The sequence below is a fragment of the Cinclus cinclus genome, chromosome 10 (genome assembly GCF_963662255.1).
Source record: "Cinclus cinclus chromosome 10, bCinCin1.1, whole genome shotgun sequence".
Classification (NCBI taxonomy): domain Eukaryota; kingdom Metazoa; phylum Chordata; class Aves; order Passeriformes; family Cinclidae; genus Cinclus; species Cinclus cinclus.
In genome coordinates this window covers 5376323-5392726 of record NC_085055.1, presented here as the reverse complement: position 1 = coordinate 5392726, position 16404 = coordinate 5376323, and the positions used below count along the sequence as shown (strand labels likewise).

At 36.9% G+C, this 16404-nt stretch overlaps 1 protein-coding gene across 9 annotated transcripts in view; it reads right to left on the bottom strand.

The window, feature by feature from the left end:
* The window catches only part of NLGN1 (neuroligin 1), a 292603-nt gene that overhangs the window by 171095 nt on the left and 105104 nt on the right, over positions 1-16404 (bottom strand). For all 9 annotated transcript variants that reach the window (XM_062499006.1, XM_062499007.1, XM_062499000.1 and 6 more), the window contains one exon: positions 15740-15892. In XM_062499006.1, the coding sequence (XP_062354990.1) occupies positions 15740-15892 (153 nt within the window). The remainder of the gene's footprint in view (positions 1-15739; positions 15893-16404) is intronic.

Below are 16404 nucleotides of genomic sequence, written 5' to 3'. Positions count from 1 at the left end.
AGATTGGAGTTGTTCTGTCAGGAACAACAGCTTGTATCTGCTTTACAGTATATCATTGTGACAGGGGCAATGTAACTTTTTAATAAATATAAATAAATGTATATTCTGACTTAATTTCCTAATCATTGATGCGGGAATTCTCTGAATAGCTTTTTGTTCCTGACTAACCATTGCCTGATGGCTAATCCTGCACCAATAAATATAATCTAGTGCTTTATGATCAAGAATTTTATTGCCAGATGTCAGGAATGCAGTGGACAATTACATCACATTATAAATACGGCGCTTGATCCAACACAATTAAAATTAACGGGTTTTTTATTGCCTGAAATTTGCTAGAATCAAGGACATAATTAAAAGATATGGTCACAGTTTTAAGCACAATCTATGCATTTGTGATAACCCTATTCACAGTATGTAATAGTATTGTGACTATCTTGTACATAAAATGGTCAGTATGGGTGTAGTTTTCATTGGAAAAAAAAGGTGTTTGCAATAGTTGGGTTTTGTATATTTAAAACCAGATAATTTTACTATTATGATCCAGTAAAATGCTAAAATGGCTTTATTAAGATAATCAAGAACAATATGTGTCCTTAGAATTACTAATATTTGTTGCACATCAGCCACATATTGGTCAGGTGGAAATCACACACTGAGATTCCAAGGCAAAAATATTTTTCCAGTTTCCTTAAGAGTAAATCTTCACTATTTTATTTGCTGTACTCTCCAAGAGGCAGACTTGATAAAAATCTATTCCATGTTAAGTTTATCCATGTAAGCAGCCAAACTGCAATCAGCAGAACTACTCATATTTATAGTCAATCAGGACCAACAGAAATCATAGAGGTTATAAACCCACAAAAACTCTTTTAGTAACAAAGGCCAGGCACACCAAAAGAAAGGAAGCATCAAATCCATGTTTTTTTTAAGGGGTCTAGATTTCCTCCTGTACTCTTTCTATCATGCTTCTGAGATAACCTTTCTTTTATCTCAGACTGTCCTCTTCTTCAGACTGTGGAGCTATGTGTAAATCACAGAACATTTAAGGTTGGAAAAGACCTCCAGGATAATCAGGTCCAACCATTAACCCTGCCCTGCCACGCTCACCACTCAACCACATCCCCAAGTGCCACAGCTCCACTTCTTTTTTGAGCAGTGCCAGGGACAGGAATGGCACAGCTTCAGATCTGTGCTTGGAAAATACCAGTGCAATCAAGAAAACTGAAAAGAATTAGACATCTTTCTGAAGGAATGAATGAGGAGGAGAAAATGGAAATTGGGACTGTCCCGAGTGGGACCAGGAGTTGGATTTTGGTGATCCTTGTGGCTCCCTTCCAACTCAGGATATTTAATGTTTCTGTGGAATCATAAGGCAGAACAGTTTGGTGCAGTCGGAAATGCAATCTTGACTAACTAAAATAAAAGCAGCCCTGATTTTGTTCTTTTTCAAGACATCACATAACCTACAATTTCATTCCTGTTTATAAACAATATCATGTATTTTTAGTATTTTCAATATCTTTAAAGTTGCTCAGTATTTGCTGCAAATCCGTTCCTATAGTGCTATTTCTTAAAGATCAGAGAACTTTAAGGAAAATTTTTAGCACATGTTTAAAGTTGCTTCAAATTACACAAATTGCCAAAACTCCTACATTCTCCCTTTCCATCCTTTGGTGCCACAGAATGTTTGCTGGCATTGCACAGAAAAAGGAATTGTGAATTTTATAGTGCAGCAAAAAAGTGATTGTTTGTCCTGCTGTGTGTTAGTTCTGACCCAGGTAGCATTGTTTTATAGTCTGAGGATCAAAGTGCAGCTAACCCATCAAAATCACATTCCAGCTTTGTTTATTACTCTCTTAACCTTTCATCTGTGCTTTACACAGCGCTAATATATATATATATATAAAATGTTCTAAAAGCCCTGTTTCAGTGAGTCATCTTTACTTCTTTACTTATCATAATATAACAAGCTCTTTGCTCTTCTTAAAACTCTTCCATCTTTAAAACTACTGTAATATTCCTTCTGAAAAATGAGTGACTTAATATACAAAATACATTTTCAGCTTCCAGAAAAAGTGCTTCATCTTGTTTGATTCACCTTTGAAATACTGCTGCTTGAAGAGTTGATAATATTGAAAAGACTTAATGAAATAATAATTGTCACTAGCATCGGGTTATATTTTTTTGGAGTCTTTTAAAACTAAAATTTTTGGGGGAGGATTTATTTAAGGAGATGCAGCAAATAATATCAGATATATGTAAACACTCTCAAGGGAAAACAAATCCATTTATTCATTGTATTCTTACAGAGAAATCCCCAAAGGTGTCTCTAAAACAGATTTCTGGGTACTGCAAGTTGTTAAGCACAGGATATTTAACCTGCTTTTTGCAACTGGTTCATTCCAAAACATTTCACTACTTGGATTTACTGAGAAGCTGCTTTTAAAAGTACCTTCAATCTGTTTTATTCATGTCAATTGCAGCAAGCTATTAGCTGTAATTGGCAATTTATTTTTTTTCCTTTTTTCTGCTTTTAGTGTATGATCAGTTTCCAAAAAGTAAGGTTTTAGAATTTCACTAATGTACCCTAAGCAATGTATTCATCCGTAGCACAGGCAAATTTTACTTAAGAAATTGTCCTTTATCAACATGTGATTTTTCAATATGCATCAAGAGATGTGAAAAAAATATTTCCTCCGGAATTGCCAAATTGTCTGGAAAAGGAACAGTGAGATGAGTGACAGAGCAGAAGAAACATCCTGGCATGACAACAACAAAGAAAAAAAACCCAGGATGCCAGTGGGGGCTGAACCTAAATAAATGGCACCAAGCTAAAACAAAACAACATCCAGCTTACACTGGATGGATCTTTTCCTAAGAGGAAAAAAAGACAAAGAAGGGAGAGAAAATGTAGTCTTCCATTGTCTTATAACTTCCAGGCAATCTTTAGCATTCCTTAAAACTAGAAGTCCCATTCTCGAAAACCCAAATTCCAGCAGAGGAAGCTGCAATGTAAGACTTTGCGTGCTCTAACCTGTGACCATTTGATCCTTACCCACCTCCACCCCCCTGCTCAGTTCCTGGGTAATGCCACAGTAAGGGCAGGGCTTACCAGAAGACCTGGAAAGGCTTAGGTGTGAAAAAGTTTCTGCACCTCTGCTCTGGACATAAGCCTGGTTAAGTTTTCAGGAGGCAGATCATTATCTCTCACTGCCAGGCTGTCAAAACAGAGCCAGTTTTCTCCATTGGGATGGTAGAATAAGTAATGCCTCCTGTGCCCCTGAGCCACAGGCTGAAACCTTAGCACATGTGAGTAGATGATACGTCTACTGGTGTCAAAGAAAATGTAGTAGTGTGGTTATTGCTTTGCAGAAAAAGTTTTTTAGTTTTTTTTTTTTTTTTTGCCTAAGACAATTATAATGGGCTAATTCATTTTCAGGTGAGCCCAGACTATGCAGAGAGAAGGTTTACAAAGATAATCAGGTGTTAAAAGACCAGGTAGATGTCTAGAGAATAATTCATCTGCTCCCTCACAGTACTGGTGACCCACTGCTCTGCCTTCAGATCACAGAATCACAGCCTTAGGGTAACTGGGACCTGTGGGGATTTCAGTTCCCCACCTCCCCTGCTGGACCAGGGTCAAGTAAACCAGGTTACTCAGGTCTGTGGCCAGGTAGGGCTTTAATATCTCCATGCACTGGAGACTCCCCTGCCTCTCTGGGCAACCTGATCTAGTGTCTGACCACCCTCAGAATAAACAAGGTTTTTATTTCTGGGCTTTCCTCTATACTTGGTGCCCACTGTCACTTGTCCTTTTGCTGGATGCCACCAAGAGTTTGAGATTGTTTTTAAAAATCTTTCTCATTCTCTATAAACTCACAGTGAAGCCAGTGAAAGCCACACCCCTTCACATGCTTGTTTTTAATTTCCTTTGGCTTTTGCATATTGCTTGCTTGGCAGGGAGAAGTTAAGAACCAGCTTCTGCATATGTTTCTGCTGGGTTCTGCAACCTTGCAGGATGGCTTGAACAACAATTAACTATTAGCACACATTGATCCTCACAAGTAATATTTTTTTTTTTTTCAGTGAGATTGATTACCTTTACCTAAATCATAGAGATCTCCCGGGAGGAAGCACTGAGAAACTACAGAGAATGTGATGGGAAAAGTTTTTAAAAGACTAACAGGATTTAGCAGCAGAAAACTAAGAGCTCATGTAAATAAAAAGTCTCATGACAAAAGCTCTCATCTGTACAGTCACACAAAGGAATGTATCTATTTCCATCATCCAAATGCCAGCATTCAGTCATCAATGGGAAATAAACCCTTGGGCTCATTTTTCAAAATTATTTTGTTGGACTGTTATAAGGGACCCATATAAAAGCAGAGCAAGACTCACATTCTCTGAATGCAATATCCAGAATTTGTTCAGTCTTTCTGGAACTCTGCAGACCTCAGGAGCAGTGAGCCACAGAGGTGAGCTTAGAAGAGTGGGAGTAAGAGAGAGAAACACACACATGCAGCCAGTTTTCTTTGGTGCTCAAGCCAGGAGAAACAAAACCTGCACCTCCTTCAGAGACACTACACCAGGTGGTTCTACAGATGCAAAACCTTGCTGGTGCAAACATAATAGTTCCTGTTTGTGCTTGGTCCTGGTAAAAACAGATCAGGTTCTAGCAAAGTTTATGGATCCTAATGACAACTCCTCACCTCCACCTTGCAAAAGGACCTGCTCTATGACAGCCTGGAACTGGATCTCATTGCAAGACAACATTGTCTGCATGAGAAGGGTTTTTTTCAATGTTTTTAAGCTGATCCAGTTTAGTTTTTGTAACCCTCAGCTGCATCTCTGACACACTATAGCCAAGCAGTGATATTTTTTTGTTCATATTCTGCATGTCTCAAAAAAAAAGTTTAAAACTGAGAATTTATTCTTCATAATACATTCTCAATATTAGTTCCACTACACCTACTGAATACACTCCTGTTTGTAAATGTGTTTGTACACAACACTTTCAAAAGAAACCTATCAACAAGAACATCTGCTGCCATGACTGAATTTGAACCAGAGATCAAAAGACTAGTTATGAAATATTTATAAAAAGAAAGCAGTCAACAACTATATAGAACATTCCAAGGATATAAAAGCAATATTATGCACCTATGAGGGGTAAAGGAAAAGAAATGTGTGCATTGTTTTAAAGCCATTTAAGAATAGAACCTTAAATCTGAAATTGTGATCACTACTTCTGTAGCATCTACCTAGAAAAAACTGCAATGATGAAATTCAGGCACTACAACATGTGTTGAATTTGTGGTTGCTGGAAAATGCAGGTAATACCTTGTATTCATCAATAATATTTTTAAAGCACATCTTCAGCTGGAGGGAACCATTAGAAAAGCTCTGTACTAGCAAGGTAGCTGTCAAGAGATTGCCTTGTTATCAGAAAGAAAATAAATGAAACAGTGAGTACATTTCCATTTTAAGTTATCTTTAACAGTAATTCAAGAACCTAATGATAACCAAAATCCAAACAATGTGCATGCAAACAGCTATCAGGTACAACAACAGCTGAAGCTCAGTGATGAAAGGGGCTTTAAGCTTTGCACACACAGCATGTGCAAGCCCATGGGGTATCAAAAGAGAAAATTTTAAGTAATAGAATCATAGAATGGCTTGGGTTGGAATGAACATTAAATATCATTTAGATCCATCCCCTGCCATGGTCAGGGACACCTTCCACTGTTCCAGGTTGCTCCAAACCCCATCCAACCTGTCCATGGACACTTCAGGGGTGGGGGCATCCACAGCTTCTCTGGACACCCAGTCCAGGGCGTCCCCACCCTCACAGGGGACAGGGCTTTTTCTGATACCTGCTACAAACCTACTCTCAGTTTGAAGCTGTTCCCCTTAGTTCTCTCATTCCAGACCCTTCTAAAATGTCCCTCTCCATTTTTGTATCTCCTTCAGATGCTGGCAGGCCACACTTGGGTCATTCTGAAGACTTCAGAGCTGAAGGCTGAACAAACCAAATTCTCTCAGTGTTTCCCCACAGGACAGGTAAATGATCAGGAAAAATGGTGGAAAGAAAGTTAATATTCCTTTTAATGTGAACATTTCCCTTTCAGTCCACCATAATTTAGCCATCCTTGTTAAGAACTATATAATGGAAAAAGGAAAATATTTAGAGAATATGTTTCAAGAGGCACGTAATAATGAAGTGAGTAATTATAACATGCCCAGGGTGCTCAGGAGTGCATTTTACAGGGTCATTAATACGGTTCATGGGAAGCTGAAAGCCCGTGGCCCTTGGCCCCACAGCACACAGGGGTCCAGTGAAGGACACCCCGTGGTGTCACTGCTTTAGTAAACCCTGCAGATGAAATGCAAACCCATCCCTAGTGGAGACACAGCATTTACCTGGAGCTGGAAGGCAAATTTCTGTCAGGGAAGCAAACCAATTACAGCGCAATAAACTACACCAACAAGTAGATATGGGAACAAACATTTTGGGAAGAAATTCATTTCCCCGTGTGTTTCCTGTTGGAATCAGTGAGATGACACAAATAAGTGCTTACCAACCTCATGGGATGTTGGAACCTAAGCAAGCAAAATGGTTTAGGGACATCTTTGCCTGATCTTTTTGCAATCACTCGGAGCTACATGGTGCTCTGCCTCCTTTCTTTTAATATTTTGTGCTTCTGTACTGAGCAATTCATTCTTCAACAGTAAAATAAATAGTAAAGAAATTTGTCAGCATACCTATGGCAATTTAAGATCTCTCAACCAAAATCCTAGTGGAAAGCCTTGATAAAATGAACAAATTATGATGAGTGAGGGAGTTTTCATAAAAACAAACACCCATAAGCTGACAAAAAATACAGAAAAAAAATTAAAATCAGTAGAATTCTTGAATGTGTAGTGAGTCTCCTATACAAAGACAGCTCAACTCTCTTTCATTCTATTTCATAAGGATCTTAAAAACAGTGAAAAATTACTGCAGAACAATGCAAAATGCCAGTAAGATTTATTTCTCAAACAATAAACCCCCTGAAATACAGAGGATACATTTCAAATTCTTAATTAAAGTGTATAAGTGATCTTTCTTTTCTCAAAAATATTTTCAGCTTGAAACATATACAACACTGTATATTCAAAATACTTTTACAAATGCATATAGTATTTAGTATTTATATTTGCTGGAAGGCAATTTTCATACTTTGCTCAACAAGGGATATTAACCGATATACAACACTTCCTCTGGCCTTTCAGAGACATTCATGTAGCAGTTTTTTATGCAATAATGTATTCAAATGCAGTTTTTGCCAAAATAATATTTATTTGCCAGTACATCTTGGGATATAAGAAATTAGTGTATCAAACAATGAAGTCTTCTATATATTCTCCATTAGAAGTTAATGTAAATTGCAACACTTTCACTGTAGTATTTTCTAGGTTGGCTGAGGAAGGCTTTTACAAATGGATCACACATTAAATAGAAGAAAATAATTTAAGACTCTCTCTTGCCAGCACTGCTGCCAAGAGAGTTTTGTACTTCTAGATCTATTGTTCACATTACTCTTTTTAACCATTAAAAAGTGCTGCTACAACCTTAAAATACAGCTCTTGTTCAACTGACTCAAAAATATCATGAGGTACTACATCAAGGAAGTATCCAAATAATATTTGAGCTAGTACCTATATATGTAAACTAATTTGCACACGAAAAACAGCCATAAAATGAGGAGTTTTATGCAACTGAAATGTGTGAAAAATGAGAGCAATATTTGCAATGGAAATCCTGTCAAGATATCTATTGCTTCCAAAGCCCCACAGGATACAGAAGTGCTTAATTTAAGCTTCAGAAAACTATTTTAATATATGTAATTAAATGCTGTCAATTGGGAATTTAGAAATATTCCATCTACTTGTCCTGCTACTTCTGTCATAAAAGTTGAAAGAATTCTCATTCACCTCTTTTTTTCTGGGCGTGATTTACAGCTGCATAAAGTCAGAGATGCAGAGTTCCTGACCCACCAAGGCTGGGCACAGACCTGACTTAGCTGTGAGCTGCAGAGGAATTCTTAATGTCTTCCTGCTTGGGTTGAAAAAGAGAATATTGGGGACTCAGAGGATTACTTCTGTGTGGGAATGCTCTGCAGTGAGATAAAAATTGTGTAAAAATCCCAATTTATTCCCACCTCTTGGCTTACAGTCAGGCAGATCCCTTCCTGGGAAGTTTGGCATCCTGGCAATGGCAAAGCAGCTGAAATTCTTTTTGCTTTTAAGGATGGGGCCAAATCTGGATCCCCAAGAAGTCTCCCATCCCATCACAAGAAAATCAAAGGCTTAGGATAGTGTATAGCACAAAATACAGGTACTATTGCATAGCTGAAACATTAAGAATACAGTAGATTAAAGGTTTTGCGTGGGAATCAGTGATGGTGCGAAAGTAATTTAGTCAGATATTACTTGAAGCAAAGTAAAGGAAGCTACAAATCATAGCTAGATGATAAAAATTACAAATAACATCATAATAGGGTCAAGCATTTTGACATTTTCTTTTTTCTGAGGCAGTAAGGTATTTATAACTTGTCTTCAGTGAGCACTTTTTCCTTCCTATTTTGCAAATATTATCATGCTGAAGTTTATTCTGCTCTCAAAGATAAATCTGCTATTTAGAAAAACTGGGGTATTTTAAAATATGATTAAATATTGATGAGGGAAATTTATCTTACCAAAAAGTAATTTTTCTTGACAGAAATGACACAAACTGCTCTCATGCCAAAATGAATAGTTTTAAAGTTTGTTATTTGTTATTTTTATGTTTACCAAAAAAGGAGTCTAATTAAAAACATCAGAATAAACATGTTATTTAAAATGTACCTGTACCAAGACAGAAACCTATTCAATGGCAAATAAAATTATGCCTTTGTGCACTAAAAAATAGAGAAGCTGGTGTGTGTATGCATCTATCCAAGCAGGTGGATAACGTCAATTGGCTGTGCTAGAAAAAGCACAAATAGAAAAGAAATGGTTCATTTTAAGAGCACACTATTTATTCAAGCTTCCCATTTCATAAATATCTTGCCTGCTGTGCTTTGCAGTTGACCCTTTAAAGATCTCTAGTCAATAACCCATTGTTCACCTCACATCCATTTTGTCTTTTTGGTGGTACAGACCCAAGTGTGGAAATCTTCCTTTCTCTGCTCCGCTGTATAACCCCACCTCCCTTTGGCTGGCACTAACTCACAAAAAAAGCCCCACTAAAATATCATTAATTACAGCAGGTCTGAGATTTGAATGCTAATTCTATTAATGGACCTATGAAATTAGGACACAGCAAATCTAGATGAGCCGTGCTTGGGCCTCCTGCAAACTGGGCTGCCCTGAGGTTACCTGCTACATTAAATAAGAATTGTCTGATACATTTTTAGAATTCTAAGGATGTGTAAATCAGCCCTTGTGAAGTACAGCACCAGGGGGAATAGATAACTGCAGTATTCTCTCTAAATTAACTCCTTCTATTTATCTAAAATCAAATTCATTTGGAGGGCTTCATACCAAGACTCTGTGATGCCCCAGGCAAAGGTGGGATCAGATCAGGCCTTCTGGACACCTTCTCTACTGTGTAATCCTATCATATTAAATTTTCATTTATAGCAAAAGGAAGAACTCTTATGAAGCTGCCAGGGGTCCCTAAAAGTGTTTATAGATTAACATTCCCTACATGTTCTTCCACTTCAGAAAACTTGAATGATTTTTGACTGCACATTTTGATGTGTTTTGCTATTAATTTTCCATCTTTACTTTCAATGTAATGTACTTTTAATTAGGCAATAATCTTCTGCTCATCTATCACTTTTACTCAAACAGCTTAGGAAATGGATAATAGAAAAAATGCTCATCAGAGACCCTTTAGAGGTGCAGCAAAGCTGGAATAAAATGCCATCTCCTGACAGTACCTTTAAGGTTTCATAAAAAGATAATGGATGTGCTTGTCACCAAAGCTAATGATCAAACATTTTCCCACTTTTACTGGATATTAAATTGTGAACTATAAAAGAAAACCCCACACTCTAAGCAATATAGGAAAAAAGAGTCTTTGTACATTTTTTATCTCCTTTGATATCTAACTAACATAAACCTTCTTATTGCACTGTTACTTTCACTGAATAGCCACTATGCCATGAGATGCTTACTTTTACTGAAGTGAAAAGGCTTCTTTTCAGAAGAGACAACTCTCTAGGCTGCAGAATAAGAACATAATAGGCTGTATTTGCAAAAAAACTTAACTTAAAAAAACACTAGTTGATCACAATATCTTTATAAAGTTGACCAAAGCTTTTTAATCTCATATGAAGCAATTTTTGAGTGTTATATCTAAATTTTATACATTCTTTTAAAAAATACTATTTTAATAATTACAATACTTTTAATCCTCTTTTTAATATTTTCCATAGTTTTATCATGTCAAAATAAGGAGAAGAGAAAGGCAGTAATAAAAACCATACAAACTAAGTGATGGAGACAATACAAAGTAAATCATTACCAAAATTAGGGTAAATCAAATTAACAAATTTGACAAATCAGAGTAACAGTGAAAAAAGTAGATCTAGTTTGAAAGCAATGGGAATAATTATGGCATGTTATTCTATTTAAAAGAGAAAAGTATTAAAACTAAACAAGACAGTACCTTCTGGTCAACCCCAATGGAATTAGACTCCTAAAACAGGCAGGTAATTCCAAATTGCTCTAAAGTAGCTTTCATTATAATAGATTGTCATCTCTGTGACCTGCAAATGGTCACTTGATAATTCTTCATCCCATGAAAGGGTTCACCAGGCTACATTCTGGAATTGCCATAGCACTGATGCACAAAAACTTGCTCATAAAGGAAAGGTTGTGCTTTTTTTTTTTTTTTTTTTTTTTTTTTGGCCTGTTGGGAATATTCAGCTCCTTGCTGAGAGCAGGATGGATGAGGGCAGAAATTCTGGGCTTGTCACGGGTTGCCCAACTCTAACTGCAGGGCTGTGGCTTTGTATTTCATGTACCTCTTTGGCCAGTAAGAGATTGCAGGTTGGCATCATTCTGCAGAGCAGCAAATGCGTGTTCAAACCCGAGGTATTTTCCTAATCTACCCAGACATGCAGCAACAAAATATTTTATGGCAAAATAAGACTCATCCTCTGTCACTAAACAACCCACAAAGCTCCAACAGTCACCAAAAAGTTAAGAAAGGGCTTTTGTGACAGTATTTTTTGTTTTTTTCTGTTTTCTGTCACTAATGTGTGTTTTATTTGGCATGAATGCTGCAGCCCAGCACAGCTGGCTCGCACAGCACACTGCTGAAAAATGGAATTTTGGGCTGGAAAACAGAACAGACTTCTAAGAACAGCTCTTCTCAGAAGCAGTTCTGTGCAAGAGGAGTAAATACCTTTCCAGTACCCTTGTTCTTCATCATATCACTTCAAATTATGGGCAAGCTGGCTCTGTCACAAGGGGATGCCCTGCACTAAAGATCCCCATTGATTTCGGTGCAGTTATTTGGGAAATAATGCACTGAGTAATGTTATGAGAGCTTGTAGTCTGCTGCAGCATTAAAAGTACCAACTGGAAAAAAAATTGAAATTGGTGGAACACTTGGATACATGTTTTCTGTTCAGTAATCCTGGACAATATTCTCAAACTAGAGGGTGACAGGATAAATGCAGGACTAAATGACAGTAATGGTACCTATACCCTCCTCAAAAGGGAAAATTTCAAATAATTACAGAAGGGATAACGAGGACAATCTCACTCGTGGGTGTGCTTCCTTTTTGACATGAATTTTGGTCTAAAACCTCAGGATGTTTGCCATCCCAAGGGAGACATTACCAGAATACCTAAGAGAAAATACAAAATACGGACCATTTTTCCTTTTTGTTTATTACCATCTTTGACCCTGACCCTTGGAATCACAATTTAGTGTTTCTGTAGGGACAACCACTGCCTCCTAAAGAGGGAAAAATGGGAAATTCAAAGCAGTGCTCAAAATAGAGATTTCTCTAAATCATTATTCCTTCCCCCTGTTCAGTTTATGAGCTTCAATACAAATGTTTGGGTTTTTTTTCTCTATTTAAGTTCTATTAAAGTCCTGTGGCTTAAAGATAACCAAGAGCAAAAAGTATAAATTAATAAAGTGAAGAAACAAATTCATAGTTAGCATAAACCAGCTCTCTCCAGTATTGAAATTGAAAGCAGTAGTAGCCAATGGTGACCCAAAGCATTCTCCTTCTCTAAATAAACCTTTCATAAGAGAGAATACAGAAAACAGCACTGGCAGTATTAAATCTGTCCATCATGATCTTTTTTGGATGTTGAATAGACTCCTTTTATAAATCTTTTCAATTTTCTTAATGAAAATTAAATAAAATTCTCCTGCTTTTTACCAGGTGGATATATATTGGGTAAACATCTGACATCTCCTATCACCTGAGTTTTAAATCCAAACTTGTCTTCGTACCTGTCCTTTCCCAAAAAGAAGCCATAAAAACAGATCTGCACTGTCCTTCAAGGCTATTAGACTGCTTCTGCAGTATTCCTTCTTGGTGAAATTGCTTGCACAAGACTTGCATTCAGAAAGAATCTAAAGAAGACATGGTGTGTTTCCAATGATTTCTTATTCAGTAGTCCCCAATTTCCCAGGGCAAACGGTTCTCTTTTCTATCATCTTTATCTGAGGACAGTTTCTAACCGACTTTCATTCTCAGATTTGTTTTAAAAACAAATTTGGGCCAGGGAATTCGCCAGGGCTTTGGGTTTTTGTTGGATTGTTGGTTGGTGTATTTTGTTATTTGGTTTTGGTTTTGGTTTTTGTTTCTATTTTAGATGCACTTGCTCCATCATTCTTTAATTTTTATTATTGTTTTCTCTTTACCAAATGGACTTTTAAGCATTTTCTAACATTTTATTTAGAAGTAAATCTTGCATCTCCAAAAAACACAGCTCCCCAAGGAGATTAGTCCGTAAAACAAAAGACCTTTCAACTCAGAATAAACAGGAAAATAATCTGAACTGCATCAAAAGCTGTCTACTGTGGACTTCACAGTAGTACTGTGAGGAACCTAATATCAAAACACATCCCCAGTCCCATCATGATTGGTCTGGAAGAAAATGTTACTATTTCAGCTCTAAACATTTATTGAATGATAATGATTTTTCAGCTTCTTTATTTTAAAAAAGTCAACATCTTGGTGAAACAATGGCAGATGACTCACAGAGATCACCTATATAAAGACATATACCCACAAAAGTCTGATACAAGAAACCAGACCAATAAAGGTCCTGTGGAAGGCAGACCTTATTTCACCCCTACGAATTCTCATATGATTAATGATTCCTTAAATTTTCCTTCTGCCTTTAAAGCCAGGCATTTCACATATGGTGAAGTGATGGGCAAGTATCCCACAGGCACCAGCCAGTGGAGCTGGACCCCTCACCCTGTGGGATAAGATCAGGTGAGAGAAGCTGCTCCCTATGCTTTTGTAAATCCATATCTTATTGTGACTGCAAAGGGTAACGTCCTGCTGGAACAAGGAGGAGCAAGAGTTTCAAAATATCAAAATTGAAAGCTGGTATCTACTACGATTGTGTACAGTCCTACTCTGATGGTAATCTGTAGATTGGAAAACAAGGAAAAGCAGAAAAAATTTAAACTGCTCAAATGCTCTTCTGATTGTTGCTCTGTTTCTCCACTACCTACTTAATCATACATCATATTTATTTAACACATGACAGATAGGCATTGCACTTTATGCAATAGATGTGTAGGACTTCTACATAAACAGCACTGGTTTTACTATGAAAACCCTGCAAACCTTTTACAGGGTTTGCAGAAAGTAGTACTAAGTATTCATACCAATCACTGGATTCTGCTGTGAATTTTAGAGGTTTTACTGTAATAGGTCCCACTTTAAATAAAATCAGCTCCTTGACCCTTGAGGCTTGGTAAAGACCATGAACACCAAAGAATCACAAAGACTTGAACAAAAATGAAATCCTCCTAAGGTCAGTGAGATGTTAGCTGCAGTTTACTTCAGGGATCAGTGTTAATTTACAAGTGGAAAAGTCATTATCATCAACATAGGTGTATTAATTTTCATCTTTCAAGCAACTGCAATTACTAATGACTTAGGAATCAGAATAAATAATAGACAAAAATAAACAGCCCTTTCAGATAATAGATACTTTCTTTTATACTGGCATATAATACAGAGAAATATTTTTTGAGACATCAAAAACAGGCACTGGTGTCAAACTGAAATGTTGATTAGAGGCACAGGTAACAGATTATTAACTGCTGTACTACTGTGTGTCCAGGACTTGAAGTCATCACATAACTGAAAAACAGGAGGAAGAAAACCATAAAAAAATAACAGAACTTCCTTACTTAAAGTGTTACATCACAAATGAAACCTCCAGTACCAAGGGAATAAATCCAGACAATAATAGTTATGATCTCCCTGAAAATTATTCAGTCTCTTGTAAAACACAATCACAGTAAGCTAAATTTCAAAATCTAAAGTCAAAATCCATTCCCTCTCCCTGAAATTAGGATGTCAGACTTTTAACAAAAATGAAGCTGTTGGAAGACAATTACCCAGATAAGCAAAGCAGAACCAATGCACTGGGGACTGTATTAACCAAATTCAAAACACCAAGAGCAGAGCCATGAACAGAAACCAACAACCCAACAGCAAACCAGAGTAGCAGACATTTGAAAATAAAATTGACTGATTTTCAGAATAAATTCTCTGCTGTGAATGACACTTGGTGTGTCTCACCCTTTCAGATGTTACAGGGAACACCCTCACACCTATGCAACTATTCTGAGGTTACTGTTCTGATCTCCATTATATCCTTTCAGGAATCTTAACATGCACTATTTTGGTAGAATATGCAGAAAAATCACCTAACAACCATATTGTCTCAAGAGCTGGTGGACTTTATCATGCATGTGACTACTCTGAGAAAATAGCAGAGAATTTTTTTTCCATAAATACAAGGTACCAGAAGACCACACACCTCTACCAACAGCACAAGCACATTCAGTTGAATGTATTTGAAACAATCAAAGATAATTCTTTCATTCTGTAATTCATTATCTGGAAAAGAAATACTGGAGGAAGAAGAAATACTTTTCCATTATATGGAAACACCCATACCACTTCTCAAAACCACAATGAAACTCAAAACATACAGGTAAAAAGATGTTTTCATAACATTCTCCACTTTTTCAAAGCATGAAAAAATCATGGTACTTAAAAGTCTCTTTCATTCTAATAGCAAACTCTACCCTCTATGGCTTAAAATTTTGAAAATTAATTTAGCTGTCTATGAATTAAAGCATCAGTGTTATTCCCAAAAACAAACAAACAAACAAACAAACAAACAAACAAACTCCCCCACCCCCTAAAAAAAAAAAAATTAAAAAAACCACACCAGAAACTGTTCATCCTGGACAGCTCAGCAATGGGAATACCTGTTTCATGCAGCATGACAGCAGGCTCTTCCAGAAAATACTTGCAATATCTTTCTATCTCATCCCCCGAATACAAACCTTTTATTTGACAAAGGAAATTTAGAAATACTTGTTGTCACTCTTCTGGTTTTGTTATTTTTAAGTACATTCTCACATATAATATGAATTGCATTGCAGATAGCAGGGATTAGTGGAAAGCTGAAAGCTTCTTACCAAGTACCCCAAGGCGATAGTTGACTGTGATGACTATCACATTCCCATAACTTGCTAGAACACTGCCATCATATAAATTTCCAGTGCCTTCCATGTAGGACCCTCCGTGAATATACACCATCACAGGCTTAGGTCCCCCACTGTCCCGAATGTCTGGAAAAAATATTAAGACACATTTTATCTCAAGAAAGCACCAAAGAAGATACATGCAATATTTTCTTTTTATTTTTTTTTTTTTTTTTGGAGGAGGGGGAGGTTATCTTTTCTCAAAGTGTTTCTCAAGCAACATCTTTTACATAAGGAAATGGGCAGGTGGGAATAAGTGCTTCTTTGTGGCTTGTTCGTAACAAAAGCTCTTATTTTTGAAAGACTCTGAAAAGCAGAAAGGAGCTGAAAATGGTAACACATTTGCTCAAATGCAGTGAGGTGTTGCTCTGGTTCTGACCCTGCTCAATTGGGTGTCTTCTACATAAAGTCTACTAACATAAGAGTAAGCTCATTTTGACTGAACCCTTCTGAAAGCTCAGTGCAACTTTCTGTTCACGTAGTGAAGGGAAATCCAACATATTAAGATAAACACGATTTCTGCCTGTCCATAAAAACGTTGGTTTCTTCCAGTCCACTAATTTGTAAGAGGAGTGTACAAGCAGCTGTCTTTGGATGGG